This window comes from Apodemus sylvaticus, chromosome 2 (genome assembly GCF_947179515.1).
Source record: "Apodemus sylvaticus chromosome 2, mApoSyl1.1, whole genome shotgun sequence".
Lineage (NCBI taxonomy): Eukaryota > Metazoa > Chordata > Mammalia > Rodentia > Muridae > Apodemus > Apodemus sylvaticus.
The window spans coordinates 45,676,114-45,695,776 of NC_067473.1; the positions used below are offsets into that span (position 1 = coordinate 45,676,114).

Here is a 19,663-nt window from a genome sequence, read left to right on the forward strand (position 1 = left end):
ACAAAGAGAACTCCAACAAAGAAGACAGGTTTTCGGAAGCGTGTCTACTCATCTTGAGAACACTGAAACTGAAGTAAGAGCTTTACTTCTTTAAGAACTGACTTTTTACACAGTAAGTAAAATAAATTCTTGTTGGTGTGGAGGCCAAAGTTACACGTTCCCCCTGACACGGTTGCCACCACCCTGCCTGCCTTCCCAGCTTTCCTTGGAGGAGCAGACTCGAGAGACAGAGACTAAACACACAGCACTATTTGCCACTGTTGTGAAAGAGTAAAACAGTGGTAACAATGGCCAGAAGAGGTTGAGAAATTACTTCTGGGCATAATTTAAGCCCTGACTCCATTAATTAGAAGTGGCTTTATCAGCAGCATCTGGAATAACAGTTTAGAATGAGAGTTTTCATTTATCATTGTCTTTCTTTCCCTATGACTCTCCTTCCCTGCACTGGAGAAGCTCACTTTTTAAGTCTCTCATGATTAGTGGAGACTTCTTCATTCTCAGAATCACGCTGGTTTCCAAGAGAACAAGTACAGTCTTGAAAGCAAGGTGGAATGCCGCATTGGGCACTGCTGACTGAGGCAGCCCGGTCCACTCTGCTGTACCGCTGACCAACTTGAGGTTATTCACTGAACGAAGCTGGGAGGATGAGCACGTGACCCAATGTTCCTGTCTCTGGTAGGCATGGATCAAATTCAGAATCTGCTATCTAGTTCACAAGGCCCTCCCTCTGTGAGGTACATAGTGACTTAAGTCTATGACAGCTACAACATGATGTATTTTACAAAGACTAGCTTGGCCTTGATTAACTTTTCATAATGGAAATTGATTTTTAAGAGAGCTCAAAAAAAATCGGAGGGCTTTTCACCACAACTTAGAAAGAGTTAAAAATAAAACTCAAATGCTATTTATAGTATAAAGTGAAAAATAGTGATCTAAGAGTTATTTTAATATGCCAAAGTAACTTTTTAGGGTATTTATGATAGAAAACCATCTCACTACAGATGCTGATGGCCAGAGAACAAAAGGGAAATTCCTTCCAGGCCTCCTGCTTCATCTGTCCCCAAACCATTGCTAAATTATGAACAAGATGTTTTGCTCACCTGTGGGCTTTCGAGGTCTTTTTTTCATGTTTACTTAGGGAAAGCCATTCTTAGTAGAATTTACAATGGTAAGCAAGAACCAATAACACTCAGTGAAAACACGCTTAAATACTACAGAAAGAGTAGTATGCTTTTAGGGAATTATAAATACACATTTTGTGAAATATGAAGTATTTGCCATTTTTACCAACTTTCAAAATAGGCACACTTACTCTTCTTAATAATAACAGACACATGTCACCTAAGAATAACACTTCTAAAAGAGAAGAAATCTTTCAGGTCTTCAAGTAACATCATTTGAAATAGGAAGAATGAGATGCTTCCGTTAAAGAGAATTGGCACCTTCTGACATCTTGGACCTCGGGAAGCGTCATCTCCAACAAAAGGAGCAAAGGCCCAACATCACCCGGTATGTGCTGCTCCTCCGCACACAACAATACAACACCCGTAAAACACCAGAAGCCAGAATGGCTGGCTTATCCCCTTGCAACTGCAGCAGGGTCAAGCATCTTCACACTGTGGGAGACACTCAACAGATGCCACGTCAGAGTCACAGCTCTGCAGGAATGAAGAGAATGCAGAGCGCTGAGGTCTGAACACTTGTTGGTTGCTTCCTCTTAAACACACAGACGACAGGGTATACTTACAAAACGTAAAGACTCAAGATCTACCCTTTTCCTTAAAGAGTTTTCAATTTTGAGGATAGCAAAGCAAAAAACTATGTGGGCTATCTATGTTTATGTTTTCCCAATTAGAATGTATTCTTCTCTTCTGCAGGGAAAAAAAACCCTCACTGGGGTTGAGAAGAGCATTGAGTACAATATTTAAAAGGTATTAAAATAAACACACTCATATATGTGTATAAGGTATAAGGTCCTACTTTCTTTCTTTCTTTTTTTCCTGAGACAGGGCTCTGTGTAGCTCAGGCTGTCCTGGAACTCACTCTGTAGACCAGGCTGGCCTCGAACTCAGAAATCCACCTGCCTCTGCCTCCCAAGGGCTGGGATTAAAGGTGTGCACCACCACCTCCCAGTCAAGGTTCTACTTCCAAGCTCTATGGGTAACAACTGAAAGTGTGTCAACTTGCAAACAAGAGAGAGAGGGGGGAATCCCCTGGCCATGGTCAGGATGTGAAGTCTGACTTAGAAAATAATGATGCAAATTCCTTATTTGTTTGTCCAACTTATAATTCCAATGAGAAGTAGAAGCCAGCACTTGTTCCTGCTGGTACAGAAAGGGCACAGCTCAGCTATGACTGAGAAACCCCATTAACATGTTGAGAGCTACGGATGAAAATCAGTGGCCCAGTACTTCCCGGCATGTCCTTTCCAGCACACGTATGCACACGCACACTCAAGTGCACACACAGGGAAGCTGAGCTTGAAGTTTAGCAACATGCTTAGGTAACTCTCCGTGCACACTGCGGACTGAGGGTCCAGCTCTGGAGGGCTGGGAATGAGGATGCTTACTTGATGCAAATACATTCATCAGGGTTCCTGACAGTATCCCGTCTCTACATACGGATAACTAAGCAAAACTGGGCTTGGACTTCCTGTTCTGATGCTCACCAGCAGAACTCATCTGAGCACTGCTTTCTTTATCCCTGTCTGTGAGGAGAGCTAGAGAGGAGTGGATGCCTTGGAGCCAGCCCAGCAGGGGCCGAAAGCTGCTCTGAGTTGAAAGGATTTTAAATGATTTCTCTCTGAAGATATTTGCCCAGGTTTCCCAAAGTTAGAATAATCATCTCATAAGATGTTATCAACTGCTTCAGTAACTTTTTTTTGGCTGTTTATCTGCTGTGTGCTTTTCTTTTTGAAACAAAGTCTCATTTTGTATCCAAGAGCTGGCCTAGACCGCATTACCAAACCAGCCTGGCCTTGCAATCCTCCTGCGTCAGCCTCCCTAAAATAAGGATTGCCAACATGGGCCATCATGCCTGGCCCCTGTGCATACTTTTAACTGAATGAAAATTTAAAAAAAAAAATCTTAAGACTTAGGATTGGCACTACATGCCAGTCCAAAAGAGCTTGCCTAATATCTCTGTTCAATGCCTTGAATCCACATACAGGTAGAGGAAGGGTGTTGACTCTATAAAGTCATCTTGTGATATCCATCCACAGGCCATAGCACTGGCAGACCTACATATACATCACACACACACACACACACACACACCTCACACAAGCACACACCTCACACATGCACACACCTCACACATGCACACACCTCACACAAGCACACACCTCACACATGCATACACACATTTTAAAAAATATTAAAGTCTAGAATTTCTGAGTTCGAGGCCAGCCTGATCTACTGATCTACAGAGTGAGTATATATATATATGGAAAAGTAAACCATAACCAAGACAAAAAAAGAGTTGGAGGTATAAAAGGACATATACTCATCTACAAAAAAAATACAAAACTGTGTTTGACTATTTTGCAACAACAGATAAAATCAACAAGCAAGAGGGACAAATCTCAATCAGAACAAAATGGGTAAATAATATAAAGCACAAAAGGAAATGCATGAAAAATATGTGTAAGCATATAATGGGGTGGCCATTCTTTTTGGTACTAAGAGATGCAAAAGAATAAAGAAATAATAACATAAGACTTTAAATCTTCAGATTGGCCAAAATTGAAAAGCACAGTATTCCTGCAGGGTGGGAAAAGATACTTTCAAACAAATGATAGTGTCTATTGATGTCTTTGTCTTTAAGCTATAGAAAAACTCATACAAAGTTACTGCTCCTCTAATCAGGGCAATAGTAACTGCTACCAGGAATAGTAACAATCCACTTCCTGTTTGTCTCCTTGAGGAGATTATCAAGACTGTGGTAACTGCACTGGCCACCCGGCTTCTAAACAGCACTTTGTGCCATTGTTAGGAATGTCCACAACACCTCTTAAAAAAATACCTGCTTTAAAGACTAGACAACTGAGATACTAAATTTACCTGGTAAACACATACTAACCACACATGAGCTATTTTGGAGTTTACTGTCTTATTGATGTTAGCTACATTTTGCCATTGTGTTTCTGCTGTCAACACATACATTTTGGTATAAGTGATATATAAGCAATGCATATGAATGTGACTAGACACATGTGGGTAGTGATAAGGGCATGTTATCTCTGTCTAAATCCAATTAAAATATAGAGGGAGCATACTGGATTGCTACAGATGAGCTCATGCGTGTGGGGGAGAGCTGGAGACAGAGGCGTTGGCGATCTAGACAAACACACAAATCAGAACCACTTACTCTCATAGACGGAAAGTTGAAGGACAGGGTAACAGTAAAATGTACATTTTGCAGTCCCTGGTACCATGAAGGGGCTTGCAAATGTTTAAGAAAAGGGTGGTTTTTTTAAGCAAATTTCATTGTTCCAAAGAGCAATGCTTTTGCAGAATGATTTGAATTTCCCCCAGTGTTTGCTTTTATTTTCATTAAATAACAAAAGATCTTATTAATGAGGATGTTTGGAAATTCGCAAAGGCTGTGTGTTAAAGACATCATCTGGGTGCAAGAGTGCTGAGTTCTGTCCCTGGGTGCACCATCACTGGAATAGCCAGCCTTGCTCTCGATTTCCTGATTCACAAAGAAAGGAAGTTCATCAAGGTCTTCCATAAAAATCCCTTTAGTGTGAAAGTGTATCACTAAGAAGAATAATGTAGGCAAGTGGAAATTTAGTAATAAGAGTGATAACTACATATTTTAGAAGTTAGAAGAATCAGAGCTCAAAGTCTCAATACCTGAGAGCTAAGTTGGTAAGCTAATGAGCAACTTTCAAATGTGCCCTTTTAGAATTAAAAGGCACAGTAAAATCAATCAGTGATTTTTCTATTTGCAAATGGTGAGTGTAATTACTCAATGCTTTTCATATTAAGTTTTAGAAGGTGTCCTTTTGGATAGTGCTCAAATGACTTATTAAAGACTTAATTTGTCCTCTTAGAATGCTGTCAATCCAAAAGGAACAATTTAACAACAACAACAAAAAAAAAAAAATCCTCCTCTAGAGACCAGCTGTAATAACTGTCAGGAAATAAGGGGGCAGGCCAATGCCAGACAGACAGAGAAATAAATACATCACACACTAAAATTTCCAGCAGGAAACGGTGAATATAAATTATTAAAGGAACACAAAAAATGGCACAAGGGAACTTGCTTAAGTATGACAACCTTCTGAAGTAAAACATTCAGAGTTTTAATACTCATATTTCCATAAGCATTATAAATAATACAACACTCACACTCGATGAAAAGTTGCATAGAAAACACAGAAAGTCACTAACTCGTGCAGCATCATTTCCATGGGCTTTTAAATTGTATGTATTTTGTTTCCTAAATGGATGTGTTATTTTTTTTCCAAAAACTGTATATAAAATTCCTCAAACATTCCCAACTTAGAAATAGTTATATGAAAACCACCTTTTGGACTATATGGAATTCCCTTTAAACGCCTATCCAGGCTTTTGATAAGATATCTAGGTGTGACTCCTTCCAAAGATATATTAAGAGTAGTTGCCCCAACAAATTTTTATACGCTGCAATGGCGATGTAAAGAAAAAATGTAAGGCTTGCACAGTTATCTATAATTTCTGCAAACTAGCGGTTCCCGAGTAGTCAGTCATATTCTCTTATCTTCCAGTACAAACGTGCACTTATTTATATCCTTAGATTAGCTTCCTGTTATACACTTGTATACAGGAGCGACTGTTTTTTTCTAATTACAGATGGAGCTTGAGTTAGATCAAAGGTATTCTAAGAAGGTCAATTTTTACTTCTCTGAAAAACAGAGGATATGATCTCATGTCGTTAATTAACGCTGAGCCATGCCCTTTGGCGCCTTAGCTGGTAGTTGAGAAAACCCGGTCTAGCCATCCTCACCTGCTGGGATAGCAGGACTGTTAGACTCACCCAAAAGAGCAGGTTGAGGGCGTAGAGCAAGCAGCGCAAACACTTCACGGAATCTTCTCTGGCCATTGTGAGTCTTGGGAGGGAGAAGCCCCATCCTCTCACCACATTCTACTGGTCCAGCGGTCTGCAGGGGCGGGCACAGCAGAGAACTAACTTCACAAGTGAGCCCCCTCTGCCTGCCCTCAGCTCGGTCCCCAGGATCCCCAAGCCTAGTTTATTTCAGAAGTACTCTCATCAAAATTCATTTGTTAGAGTCTTAAAGGAAACAAAACTCCCAAAAGTTCTCACTTGGCATCGGATAACACCTGCTGCCAAAAGAAAAGGTTGCCTCTCTGGATGAATGAAGACATACAGTAAACTAGTTTTCCCAGGGGAACTGTGGCAAGGCCCTTGAGACTTTCCTTGCTGTTTCCTGATCGACAGCTTTGTGTCTCTGGAGATGCCACAGGCTCCATTGCTACCCCTATCCCCAAGGACACACACACACACACACACACACACACACACACACCTCGATCTCTCGGAGCACCAGAGTGCCCTTCCCTGGGCAGCTCCTGGGCCCTGCCTCAGTGCTCCCACCCTACCACTGGGTCCGCACAGCTCGGGTGTGAACTCTGGAGCCACTGGGGGCGCAGCGCAGAGCTGGGATCCCGCCCGGTGACTAGGGTTTCTTTGGAAGAACGTGAGAAATGCAGTTTGCCGTCCGGGAATAATGGATGAGCCTGGGGCGGGGGGGGGGGGGGGGGGGGAGGGCAGGCATTGGGGAGTCAGGGCCGGTGCGGCCAGACTGGTCATCATTCACTACTAACCACCACGGCCCCCGGACGCGCAACCTCGGGGCCCCGCGTGCGGCCGCGACACTAAGGTCCCCGCCACCCGCAGAGCACAAAGCCTGTGCGGTCAGGCAAAGTCACCGCAGCCGGCCGTGCGCCCCCGACAGGACGCACCGCGCAGGGCAGAAGCCACTCTGGCTGGCGGCAGGGACGGCGGGCAGGAGAGATGCGGGACTTGTGGCCACTCACTGTTCGAGCTGCGCTCCTGCCGGGGGACAGTCGGGGACACACGGCAGACACTCATCGAGGCAGGGACGCTCCTCCCGGAGAGCCAAAGGACTGCATCAGCTCCAGCAGCAGACGCTTCCTTGTCTTCCTCTCCCCAGCCGTCGCGGTCGCTGACTCCTGGGAAAAAGAAAAAGGAAAAAAAAAAAAGTCCTGGGCAGCAGTCGCTGGAAAGTCTCTGCTAAGCCACCTCCCAACGCCGCTGTCCCTCCCAAGTCCTCGCCAAGTCCGGACAAGGCAGCAGCGGCAGCCAGGGCCAGCTGCTCAAACTCTCAGCGCATGCTCGGCCGCTGGCTGCCGGGTTGGGTCCTAGTGGGTGTTTCTTGTCCCTCTCTCCTAGGGTGACACCCCAGAGAGATTTTTCACCTCTACGAGATAGAATACCAGAGAGAGATTAAAAACCTGCAAAACTAGGAGGAGTCCTCTCAGCAAACCCCTTTAAAACGGTGGCGTCGAGGCAATGGAGGGTGGGTTATAAGGAAGCAGGCTTTTATTATATGAAAATATTTGTGTTTGAAAAGGGGGGCCACGGGTGGCCCAACCCAATTCCTGCAATAAGAGACTAGTTTTCAGGACCTTTATGGAGCTGCCTCCTGTGACTTGTCATTAACGTCCTGTCCTGTGAACCTTATTGATCTGTTGCACTCCCTGATCAAAAGTATATAAATAAATATATAAAACAACATTTCTTTCCCACTCTGCTCTACTAACATTAGCAAAACCATCAGTGTATCCCTATACAGATTTAGCATCCAGATAGGGAAAAGACCAGATAATTATTTCACAAGTAATCCAAAGTTTTCGAATTTTCTCCTGATATGGTTGTCTTGGCAATGTTGGAAGTGGTAATTTCATCTGGAAATGCACACAGGGTAGTGAGTCTTTGGAAAGCCGCCTTGTTTTTTTCTTTTTTCTTTCTTTCTTTTTTTTTTTTCAAACTAGAAATTCAATAGGGTATCACAATAACCACAATGCATATTTCCAAACCTGTCTTCTATTTCAGAAGTAAGACATTTTCACACTTAAAAATTAAAATTGCTGGCTCATGTTGCTCCTGTAAAAGATTGGGTTTTATCCCTCATAGTATATGTTGCTGTGATCATTTATTCCCTCATCAAATAGCAAATAAAACCTCACCAAAAAAAAAAAAGTGAGTCACCTGAGATCCAAGCAACATCTTTGAGAAAAACTAATAACGGGAGTCCTCGGGACAACTTGCAGCTGTGGTCTGTGTCCATCACCACCTGTCTGCTGCGTGGCCAAAGCGACAAGGAGACATGCTCTCAATTGGTTGGTACCAAGGTCAAGACCAAGAGAGACAATGTGGATGCCCAGGGCTAGGGTATTAACATTCTTCCAAAGCAAATCACTAAGACAACAAGTTCTAAAAAGCAAACAAGAAGGACAGGCATCCACACAGATTGCCAAGGAAATTGTCTAGTCATCCATCAGATGACTCCCACTCCAGTAACGAAGTGGCTTCTGAAACTGTGGGAGGAGCTAAGAAAGCGGCTTCCACCCTTCATCCCCAGTGTTCACAGACAAGGACAAGGTCAGCAGCCTGCTTCACAAGGACGGCTACTGAAACAAACCACCATCCAAAAGTGTTTGGTGCCACACAGTTCCTGAGAGACAAAAAAAAAAAAAAAAAAAAAAAAAAAAAAAAAAAAAATTCCTCATACAAGAGAGGCTTTGCCATTAAAAGGGAGAAATAAATGCCAACAATAAAAATAAATAAATAAATCTGTCTCCTATTGTTAGAAGATTGGTAACTGCTTTCTGCATAATCTATAAACTCTTAGGGGTCACCTGCCCAAGTTTGATAAAAGAATAATGCAGTTAAAAGATTATTAGAAGTATGTTTGTCCTCTCTCTTCGTGGTAAATAAGAAATGAGGGACCTAAGGAACACTCCTCCACTGCTGGTGGGATTGCAAGATGGTGCAACCACTTTGGAAATCAGTCTGGCAGTTCCTCAGAAATCTGGGCATTACACTTCCGGAGGACCCTGCTATACCACTCCTGGGCATATACCCAAAGGATTCCCTGCCATGCAATAAGGATACATGCTCCACTATGTTCATATCAGCCCTATTTATAATAGCCAGAAGCTGGAAAGAACCCAGATGTCCCTCCACAGAGGAATGGATACAAAAAAAAATGTGGTATATATACACAGTGGAATACTATTCAGCCATCAGAAACAATGAATTCATGAAATTCTTAGACAAATGGATGGAGCTGGAGAAGATCATACTAAGTGAGGTAACCCAGACTCAAAAGATGAATCATGGTATGTACTCACTAATAAGTGGATATTAGCCTAGAAACGTGGAATACCCAAAACATAATCCACATATTAAATGATGTCCAAGAGGAACGGAGGAGTGGCTCCTGGTTCTGGAAAGACTCAGTGCAACAGTACAGGGGAATACCAGAACAGGGAAGGGGAAAGGGGTGGATAGGGGAACAGGGGGAGGGAAGAGGGCTTATGGGACTTTTGGGGAGTGGGGAGCCAGAAAAGGGGAAATCATTTGAAATGTAAGTAAAAAACATATCGAATAAAAAAAATAAATAAAAGAAAAAAAGAAAAAAAAAGAAAGCCAAAGCGGCAGCTTAACGTGGGCATCTCTTGGTGCAATTGAAGTCAGGCAAGGCAATGGAATCCAGAAAAATCCTGGTGCTCTAGTGAACTCCAGCACACTGAAGTCTCCACAGGTGTGGCCTTAGCATGCAATTTATTTCCACATTTCCAAACATTTCCGTTTACTGGATGTGCAGTAAAGTTTAAAACTCTACTAGGCTTTCCTGGAAGCCTCAAATGAGCAGAAGAGCCTCCTTGGGGTGCAGTGGGTTTAAATCCCTCACCTGCCAGTGGAGGAACTGTAGGCATCCCCTCTTTCCAAGCAAGAAGAAAAAAAAAACTGTAGTTATTTCACTAATATTCCTGACAAACAGTCTTTAGAAGCTTAATCAATTTCAGTATGAGAGACCTCATCACATTTAGAATATTGCAAAACAGGGCAGCTGTCATGGCCTCTACTTGACCATACCTCTTGACACCTCTCTGCCTTCATTGTGGCTTTATATCCTCAGCAAGGTCTCCTGTTAGGAAGCTCTTGGCTACAGGGATGGGAATCATAGGTGTTGTTCTGCAGGCTCTACAGCTTTCTCAAGCAGTGTTCACTACATGGGCATCACTACTATTTGAGTAAGGAATAACATATTTGTATATTCTGCTCATTGCCAGGGAGGCGGGAGCCCCTTCTAAGGCATCGTGTACTTCATTAAATATTATTTGAGTGTGTGGCACTTACTGTACCTCTCGCCAGCTGAAGATATTAAAAATATAAGTCCCTGCCTGCTGAGAAAAGGCAAAACAATTCTTTCCTGTTTATTTAGTGATGATAATATGAATAAGAGGTGCATTTACAGTCACCTACTTGTCAATTCCAGAGTTAAAAGCAAAACTCAGTCGTGGGGTAAGACAGATGAAGGCTCCTCTCTCCATAAGCCAGCACACCTGTCCTACCCACAGTGTGGAGGCGAAGGGCAGGGCAGCAAGGTGCTCAGTTACAGGAAAGAGTTTTGCTGGCTTCTGAGCATAAAAAGCAGTTCTTCACAACTGTCAAACAAAGGAGGCTAACGGGGGGTTTGGGCTTTGGTTTAGGGTTTTCTTTTTTCTTTTTTTTTTTTAAACAAGTCTTTTATATATATCACATAATGGCTGTTTCCCACAATGACATATTAACTTCTCAGAATCGTGATGGAGTACTGTGACAAAATTGACTGCTTCAGGACTGCATAGTCAGCGAGTAAAGGAGAAGCTAAGGTTTGGTTTCTAAATAATGCTTATCTTCCTGTTGCCACGGTTAACCTGTACACAGTACCTCAAATCTGGGGTGGGAGTCCACTGACAGGCTCTAAGGAGGAAGACAGACAGGTCATTTCTTGCATACTCAAGCTATAGATATGTTCTTACCTTTATCTTCTGAAAGCACATGCCTAATAAGACCAAAAAAAAGTGTATTTTACTGAATCAAGTAACCTTCACTGTACTGTAAGTTTAAAAATATCCAGATAAAATGCAAGGTGATTCATGACTTAATCCTATCACACAGGAGGCAGAAGGAAGAGGATCTCTGTGAGTTCCAGGCTAGCCCGGTCTACACAGTGAGCTCCAGGACAGCCAATGCTACATAATGGAACCCTGCTCCAAAAATAAAAAGAAAAGTAAATCAATTTTTAAAAAAAACAAAATATCTAGTCAAATTTAAATTTCAAACAAACAGAATGCCCCAGTGCTCTATATAACTAATACCAATATATGTAGCTTTCAATATTTACATAAAATTATCATCTAACTGAATAGCCTAAAATTTCTTTAACTAAACTCAAATATAATATACTAACTGAAAATTCTATTCAAAATGCCACTCCACTAGACAAGCAGAGCAGTTTGCTTGACAGCGAATTGACAAACACAGCTTTGTACTCTGTGACAGTCATGGCGTCAGATCTTGCCTCTCCTGACTCTTCCCACACACCTGCACCACCTCTCTGTCCTCAGCCACCTCATCTCCTCACACTCACAAAGCCGTTATGTGAATCCAGACATCACATGCAGTCAGCACTATTTCTGCAGGGAAAAGAAATTGTTTCCTCCCTGCGAATCTCTCTAGGGATTAAAGAACCACTCCCCTACACCCCCCCCCCCACACACACACACATACACTGCATTACTATGGGAAGTTGTCACACTTGCGTTATTTCCTGTGACCCTGCTACATACACAAAGGTGAATTCCTTGCTAGCAATAAATATGCCTTTACTCTGATACCAGCAGGCATTTTAACCCGCAGCCGAGCTGCACTCAATAGATAGCCACTGAATCATTACTGGGAACTTAGACCTAGGAGAATCAAAGCCCTAGAGAAATTCCAACTTTCAATTTACAACTTCCTTGGCACAGTTTCTCTTCAGAAAGCAAAAATGTAGAAAATCTAAAAAATGACTTTCCTTTATGAAGAATCTAAATTCAGCAATTTGAAAATAAAAGAAATGTAAAGGAAAGGAAAGAATGCTGGTCTATTTAATGATTCTACTTTCTTTAAGAGAATCCTCTAAAAACAAAATCACTCCACTGTATCAGGATATCAGCATTTTGTCCTGTTCATGGTCCAACAGTTAGAGAAAGGTTAAACAAACTGTGACACACCCTAACTTTCTATCCCTTCAGTTTCTGTGCCAACTGGACACTTCATTAAATGTTTATCCATTTATAGTAGTAAAATGTTTGCTTTTGAAAATGAAGTTTGCTTAGCTACCCCAAACAGAGATATCCTCATCCTACCATGTATGAAAGTATTGTATGTAAATTCAGCTGTTTGTATGATGAGAATTTAGTATGAACAAAAATAGTGCCGCTAGAATTTAAACTTTCTCTTACTGCATGTGTATCTATGTTTGTCTGTGTATAGATGTGCATCTGTGTGTGTGTGTGTGTAGATGAGTGCATTAAGGTGTGTGCATAAGTGTGGTTGCTAGCCAAAACCATATTTTATGATCCAGAGTTGTAGTAAATTCCTATTTTATATTTCATAGTATGGCCTCACATATGACTGGTTGATAAATGAGAAAGAACTAATGTCCTTATTCTCTTTTGGTGGTAAAGCAACATTTATTTAAATGACACAGATGATTTTCATGATGTCTTATCTTTTTATGACTGATTTTCTTAGAAAGAAATATAAGCTGTCCAGCAATTTCTGCAGAAAAAGGCTGATAACCTTTTGGGGACATATGACTCCGATTGGGAACTCTCACTATCACATTCAATGACTTATGGACATTTCCATCTCTTGACTCCATCTTTTAACATTAACATCAAAGTCACCGTAAGTAGCTGTGGAAAAGACTTGGGATAGCAAGATTCGTTTAGAAAAATTTTAAGTATTTTTCAAAATAACTGGTAAGAATTAAATTATATGTGGGTTTTAGCTTTGTGTGTGTGTGTATGTGTGTGTGTGTGTGTGTGTGAGAGAGAGAGAGAGAGAGAGAGAGAGAGAGAGAGAGAGAGAGAGAGAGGAATTCTGCTCATGTTTTATGAGTCCTTGTTACTTGAGTCTCTCTCTCACACACACACACTCTCTTTTGAAGTCTGCCATGTGGTGATGAAATGGTTCTCATTTCCAGGAAGGAAGCTTAAGAATGAGTAGCAGCCAGCCTGGGCCGGAGAACTGACCACGCTGTCACTTCATTAACTGGGTCCCAGTGACCATTCCTTAGGTCAGCTGGAAAACTAAGAATCCAACAGGAAACGTTTGCTACCTGAATTGATTCTCTCCCTATTTTTTCTTCCCCTTCCTCTGATGAACTTACCTAAAGATAAATAACCTAAGTCAACTCCGCTTTTCCTTCTGCTCGATTAGGCTCCAAGTCTCCCAGACAAACTTACCAGTCTAGGGCACATGGAGCTGTCACAGACAGCCCCATTTCACTCAGTTATGGGAGCAGATGAGGATGGCCAGAACCTCACATCTAGACCAATCAATTACAGTGTGACTGGAACTCCAGCAAAGACTCATCAAAAGGCAGTGTAAATTCAGGCAGCCAAGCGGAACGGAGTATGAGGGGAATTCACTGGCAAGCCCAACATGGAAATCTCAGCAGGAAGGCAGATGGCCGAGTCAAAGGGACGCAGCAAATGGTGCAGGGCAGGTGCCCTGGCAGATAGACAGAGCTCAGAGGGAAGGGAGTTGGGTAGAGAGAAAAAAATGGAGGGAGGGAAGGAAGGAGTGACAGAGGGGAGAGAGAGAGAGAGAGAGAGAGAGAGAGAGAGAGAGAGAGAGAGAGAGAGAGAGAGAGAGAGAGAGAATGTAGAATGTTGCCCTGAAGCAAGACTCCCTTTCACAGCAACTCATTTAAACACTCTTTGCCAAGCTGAGAGATGGATCCTGAGACCCGAAGTCTAGTCCACACAAAATTGGGAAATAAGATTCCAGGAAACATTGTCTCCAGCCTAATTTTAAGAATCCACTATTCTACGTGGAAAAGCTTGCACTGTTTCTGGAACAGCTGGGCGGAGCAGTGTCAATAATTTAAAGCCAGAGGCAGCCACTCCTGGGCACACTGATGCTAGGTGTGTGAACAGCAGCAACCACGGCAGAAGTTAGACGTGGCACCTCCTCTTCAGTGCTGCTTTCTCTCCATCATGACCGAGACGTCCAGAAGCCTCAGTTTTCTTATCTGTACACATGCCTCCTGAAGGTTGTGTAATATATGATTGGCCTAAATTTAGCTGGGGGTCACACTGTCCTTTGAGGTTTAAATAGAATAGGCTAAGCCACTTTCCTGAAAGCCGTGGGTAAAAAAATGTTTTCGTCTTGTACTCCCTTTGGGGATTCTAGAATGGGGCAAAGAGGAGGAAATACTTCCAGAGTTCTGATGCCGTGTCCAGGTCATCTTTCTGGCTTCTGCAGGCCTTCCTTCAGAAGGAAACAGCCTTTCCTGAAGCCTGCTCCAAAGGGCAGCTGGTACAAACTATGCTCACTACTGTTTCTGACTAACATCTCAAGAAATAAGGAAGGGCATCTGGAGCAGTACACAGCCACTCAGAACAAGCATAAGCTAGACCAGCTTGCTGTGGTCCCTGTCTTGCTGTCAGCTCCTCCCTGGGGCCCTGGTGAAGGCCGGCCCTCTGTCTGGTTGCTACCACTGACTATACTCCAGCTCCAAATTCCAGGTAACACCTCTGGCAGAGGGCATAGCTACCTCTGTTATTTTGTTTGCTTCCCCTACCCTAGAACTTCCCTCTCCTGGACCTTTTCATATAATCCTCTCCTTAAGAGACATATTGGTGCTTTAAAAGAAAGATGAACATGATTTTTTTTACAGTGCTTACTATATGCTAGAAAATATTTTAAGCATCATACACAGAGTGATAATTTAATACTTTTCCCATCTCAGTTATGATGAAATCAAGGCAGGTCATGTTAACTAAATGCCATAGTCTTTATTGGAATGCTAGGTTGTCTGGCTCTACAGTCTTCTAAGACCTAATAGCATAATTCCTTGAAATAAATGGCCGAATGGTGGTTAGGAAAATTATTCTGATATTTATAGGTAGGATGTGCTAGAGGCAAGACCTGGGGACATGATATTGTTGATATTGGCATGTGTAACAAAGAGGGCATCAACACTAATCTTTTAAGAAGTCTAAGGACATAGGAAGCACGAGTCATTTACCTCCTAGACATTGGCAAGCTCTTCAATGTATTAACCATTCTGATGATTCCTCTAGATAACATTCTTATTAATACCAAATAGGCTTAATATTCCATTGAACATACATTAATGAACACTAACATCTACAAATTTCCAGTCCTTCTAAAGGGCTTAGCCAAAAAAAAAATGTGAAGCACAAAAATACAGACATAGAATAAAATCAGAAGGAAATTATATTTATGAGAGAGGAAGGGAGAGGGAAGAAGAGAGAGAGGGTACAGGCAACAGCTAGAGATAAGGTAAAAAGAAGGAAGAGAGGAGCAGAGAAATGAGAGAGGGAGAAGAAAGAGGAGATGGAGGAAGGAAAGGAAGGGAAAGGATTTGTCATGACCGTTGCCACAGAACTGTGAAAGCCAGCCTTCTCTCTCCTCCTCTGTGGACACTTCCTGGTACTTGCCTCTGAAATTCAGGTCCTAACATGGCCCTCACAACACATAAGGTAGTAAGGTAGACCAGAAGAACTTTTTTCCGCTTCCAGCTCTTTTCAGACTGTTTCTGTGCCCCGAAGGGAAATATTCAAGATTCTGCCATCCCTTTTTGGAGATCTAAACACTGTCAGTATGATGAGGGGATACCCTTTAATTCTATAAATAATAAGGCTTTGATGTTTAGATAGAGGCAATTCTAACCACTGTTTAGGAGGATTTTAAAGGTACCAGATTAGTTTGTATGCTTTCATTGTTTCAAAACAAAACGAGCAAGAATTTTTGGCTTAAGAGAACTTCAGAAATGACCCGTTTGTTCTATGGATCAAATATTCATGTTGTTTTCTTGGTGGAATTTTAACTATTAAACTTGCTTTTCTTTTGATTCTTCATTGTCTTTTCAAGTTTTAAAATATACAGTTAGCTGTACAGGGTACCCACATTCATACTTACTCCTATAATTTCTTTAAGACTTGGAGAATTCATCAGGAGTTAAATTTTGCTTTATGAATCCATGTCAACAGATAGCTACTCATTTGTTCTTCTAACCCAGAGTCAAGCCTGCAAATCATGAACCCTTTAACTTATCCTCATTTATTTACAGTGCAAAATGACAGTATTGTTGGATTTTTTTTAAAACTTGAAAATCATCACAAAATAATTAGGGAAATCAGTGACTTGCAGTAACTTGGACAAAGTGCTCCTGTGGTTTTCAAATCAGTAGAACAAACCCATTTCAAATCTCTGGCTCCCTCTTTGGTGTCATATCCCCCACTTGGCACCCTGGCTTACCCACATGATTATTGCAAAGGCAACACTTAACGATGTCCTGATGAATGCAACAATTATAACACAAAAGAAGCCATTAATGCATCGGAACAGAAAGACTACGGTCTGTGAGCATGTAATTAGGCTTCTGCTGTAATTATCCTGCTTCTGAGGAATTTTCTTAATGTAAAAATGATAAAAACAAATCAAAAGCATTCACTTAGTTTAATTAATGAGCAGCACAAAGCCACGCTTAGTTGAATCTGTACCCTTTCATGTGTTCTTCTAGGAGCCTTAATCTTACAAAACTGAATATTATATATTCACATATTAAATGTTTTTTCCATCCCTGTGTCCCAAAGCCTTTCCCAGGCACCCTTATCTCCTCACCTTAGAAACGTGTCCAAATTTTTATCATGGATGCAAGATATAGATAGGTACTGAAGCATTAGACAAGGAAAGGAAGGGTTTGGGTAGCATCAGGTGTGTGGAGGTAGAAAAGACGGGTGTGGTGAGGCAGAGAAGGAAGAAAGAAGACAACAGGGTAGAAGAAGTCGCTGACAGGAAGTGGAGGAAATAGAGAAATAGAGAGCCAAGGTCACCAGAATAAAGCAAGGGAAAGGAAGTTTGATGGCAGGATTGCAGGTGTGAGAACAGGAACACAGAGACCTTGCAGGGTTCATGTTACGCAGCAGGTGACCTAAGCCATTTCTTTTAATTTCTTCCTTTGAGCTTAGTTGGGTTTGTTTGTTTGTTTGTTTAAGTGCATAGTGTGTGTGTGTGTGTGTGTGTGTGTCTGCTTGTCTTCTAAGCCAGAAGAAGGCATTAAGTCCTCTGAAATGGGTGATAAAAATCCTTGTGATCTCCATGAGGATACCTACAATCACACCCCAGGACCTTTCCTCTGTAAGAACAGTCAGCACTGGGCTTGTAACTGCTGAACCATGATGTCTCCAGCCCCATTTTGCATATCCTTCTGTCTCTGGAGAAAATTGTAGACAGGACTGAATTTGACCTATTATTTTTAAGAGATAAAGTTCTCTAGTTACCTAGTAGTTTATTTTCCTTCTTCTGTAACTACGGGAGCGCTAAGCCATGGACTATTTTGTTTGCCAGGACCACATTCCTTACTGCCTCCTGAAAAAATGTGGCACTTGATCACCACTGTCCTTAGGAGAGAGAAGAAAAGGTAACTTTGATACCTCAAAACTGTTTAATGTATGTGCTCTGTTTTGCATGGTCAGTGCATGTACTTTGGGCGTGCTTACTAGAACTACAAATGACAACCAATTCAAGAGCCAATACAAAGGTCTTGAATCCTCTCAACTTGCTTACATCAATGGCAAAATACAACCTCCTCTATAATCTATGGCTAGAAAAGATTTTGTTCCCCTAAGAAGCATGCTTGGAAAAGATGTGCCAAATGATTTTCTCTCAAATCTTCATGGCCATTAGATATTTTAAATACATAGATATTTTAAAAATTGTCTCAATACATAAATGGAACATTTGCTTGTACTTATAAAAATCGCTTCTTCATAATTGTCACTTCATAATCGTTTAGTTTTGATTATATCTGAAGTGTAAAGAGAGTTTCAAAGTAAGTACTTCTGAAGTATGTTCTACTATCAGAATGAATGTTAGTAAAATAATAATGATGGTGATAAGTAGAGAGTTCCACTTCTATTAAAAAATATATATTCTACATGTCATTGATTGAACCTTTCCAGAAAGAACAAACATTTGAGAACTGCTATCTAATTTTTCCAGAGACCATATTCTCTAGCCAGTGTTGATGTAACCAAAATTAACCTTAAAAATAACTGTACTGCAAACATGGCCCCTGCTCTGAATACTTCCACTACCTAATCACTCCCCAAGGCTTTGAAACACCCATCCTATTTCATTTGAATCTGGACAATAATTTAAAGATGTTTAGTACTGTCACTTAATGAAATACAAATTTCAGAAACTACAAAGGTGGAGCAATGGTACGATAACCATAGGACTTTCTCTTTTAGGCTGCAAGGTTTTATATACCCTTCACCAAGGCCACCACCTCACCTCGGGGTGCTATGGGCATCATTAAAGCAGATTTAAAGATGAGACTGAACTTACATTCCCACTGTTGACTTCTACTCCAGTGATGTTGCTCTGAGGACTGCTGGAAAATCGTGACATTTTGCCTCTTTTCTTACTCGGGTCCCTCAGTAAAAGAATATCTATTTGTGGATCTGACATGGGGCGTCTCCTGCAAGGATACTTCTACATAGCCTCAGAAACTTTGTGAGTATCTCATTTAGTGTCTTGAGACAACTTTAAACTTCCCTTTAAACTTTGCAGGTACCGGAAGCAGCAGACATCAACCTTCCTCAGCAATATTTACCTTTCACAGCTTGAAAATGGAACACTTTGGACCTCCCATTTTCAAACTGAGCTCTCTGGATCCCTGCTAAGAAAAATCTCTCTCTCCAGAGAAAGTCTCAGTTCAAGTTCACGGTGCCCATATATAGCTGTCTTCCAAGCAGTCAGTAAAGTCCTCAGAGGCATCTGGGGTGAGAGACTATGCAGGCTCTACCACATGCTCACAGTGGGACAGCCATAAAAAGATTCTTTTCCCAATCTTCTTTTTTATATTTAGTGTCTTCATTGTGTCATCCTTAATTAGTCCAACCTTGTCAAAAAAACACATCCAAATAATTGCATAAATTTGTTTGTTGTTGTTGTTTGTTTGTTGGTGGTGGTTTTTTTACTTACAAAACCAAAACCAGAGGGGCTGAGTGAATCCACATCACTGCTTTGCTCTGTGTTGTAGGAGGAAACAGGTTTCTTTTCCCATGTAAATTCTCCTTATTGTAAATGCATTACCTGTTGATTCCCCATTCTCTGCAATAAAAGGGCTCTGCTGAGAGGCGATAGAACAGGGAGGTGTCACCTGAGACTTTTCCTTTCGTGCTCTGCACTAAAGAAAATATTTGTCTTCTACTTAACCAACGGGCCTTTTCTCTAAAACTTGCTGAACTTGTTTTTTAACTGAGTAACCCCAGCATGGACCATAAGGGGGTTGCTTTAGATTTTCAACTCTTTCATGCCTTAGAAAACG

At 41.6% G+C, this 19,663-nt stretch overlaps 1 protein-coding gene across 5 annotated transcripts in view; it reads right to left on the bottom strand.

Moving 5' to 3' along the window:
- The window catches only part of Tspan12 (tetraspanin 12), a 65,513-nt gene extending 58,137 nt beyond the window's left edge, over window positions 1–7,376 (bottom strand). Inside the window, exons 1-3 of one of the 5 annotated variants that reach the window (XM_052173285.1) lie at window positions 7,047–7,374; window positions 6,536–6,746; window positions 6,025–6,148 (exon numbers count right to left, since the gene is read on the bottom strand). In XM_052173285.1, the coding sequence (XP_052029245.1) occupies window positions 6,025–6,090 (66 nt within the window). In that variant the 5' untranslated portion in view covers window positions 6,091–6,148; window positions 6,536–6,746; window positions 7,047–7,374. Of the gene's footprint in view, window positions 1–6,024; window positions 6,174–6,535; window positions 6,747–6,971; window positions 7,027–7,046 lie in introns of those variants that run through there. The other 4 variants (XM_052173288.1, XM_052173283.1, XM_052173284.1 and 1 more) reach the window with 4 other exon arrangements.
- Window positions 7,377–19,663: the final 12,287 nt, after the last annotated feature.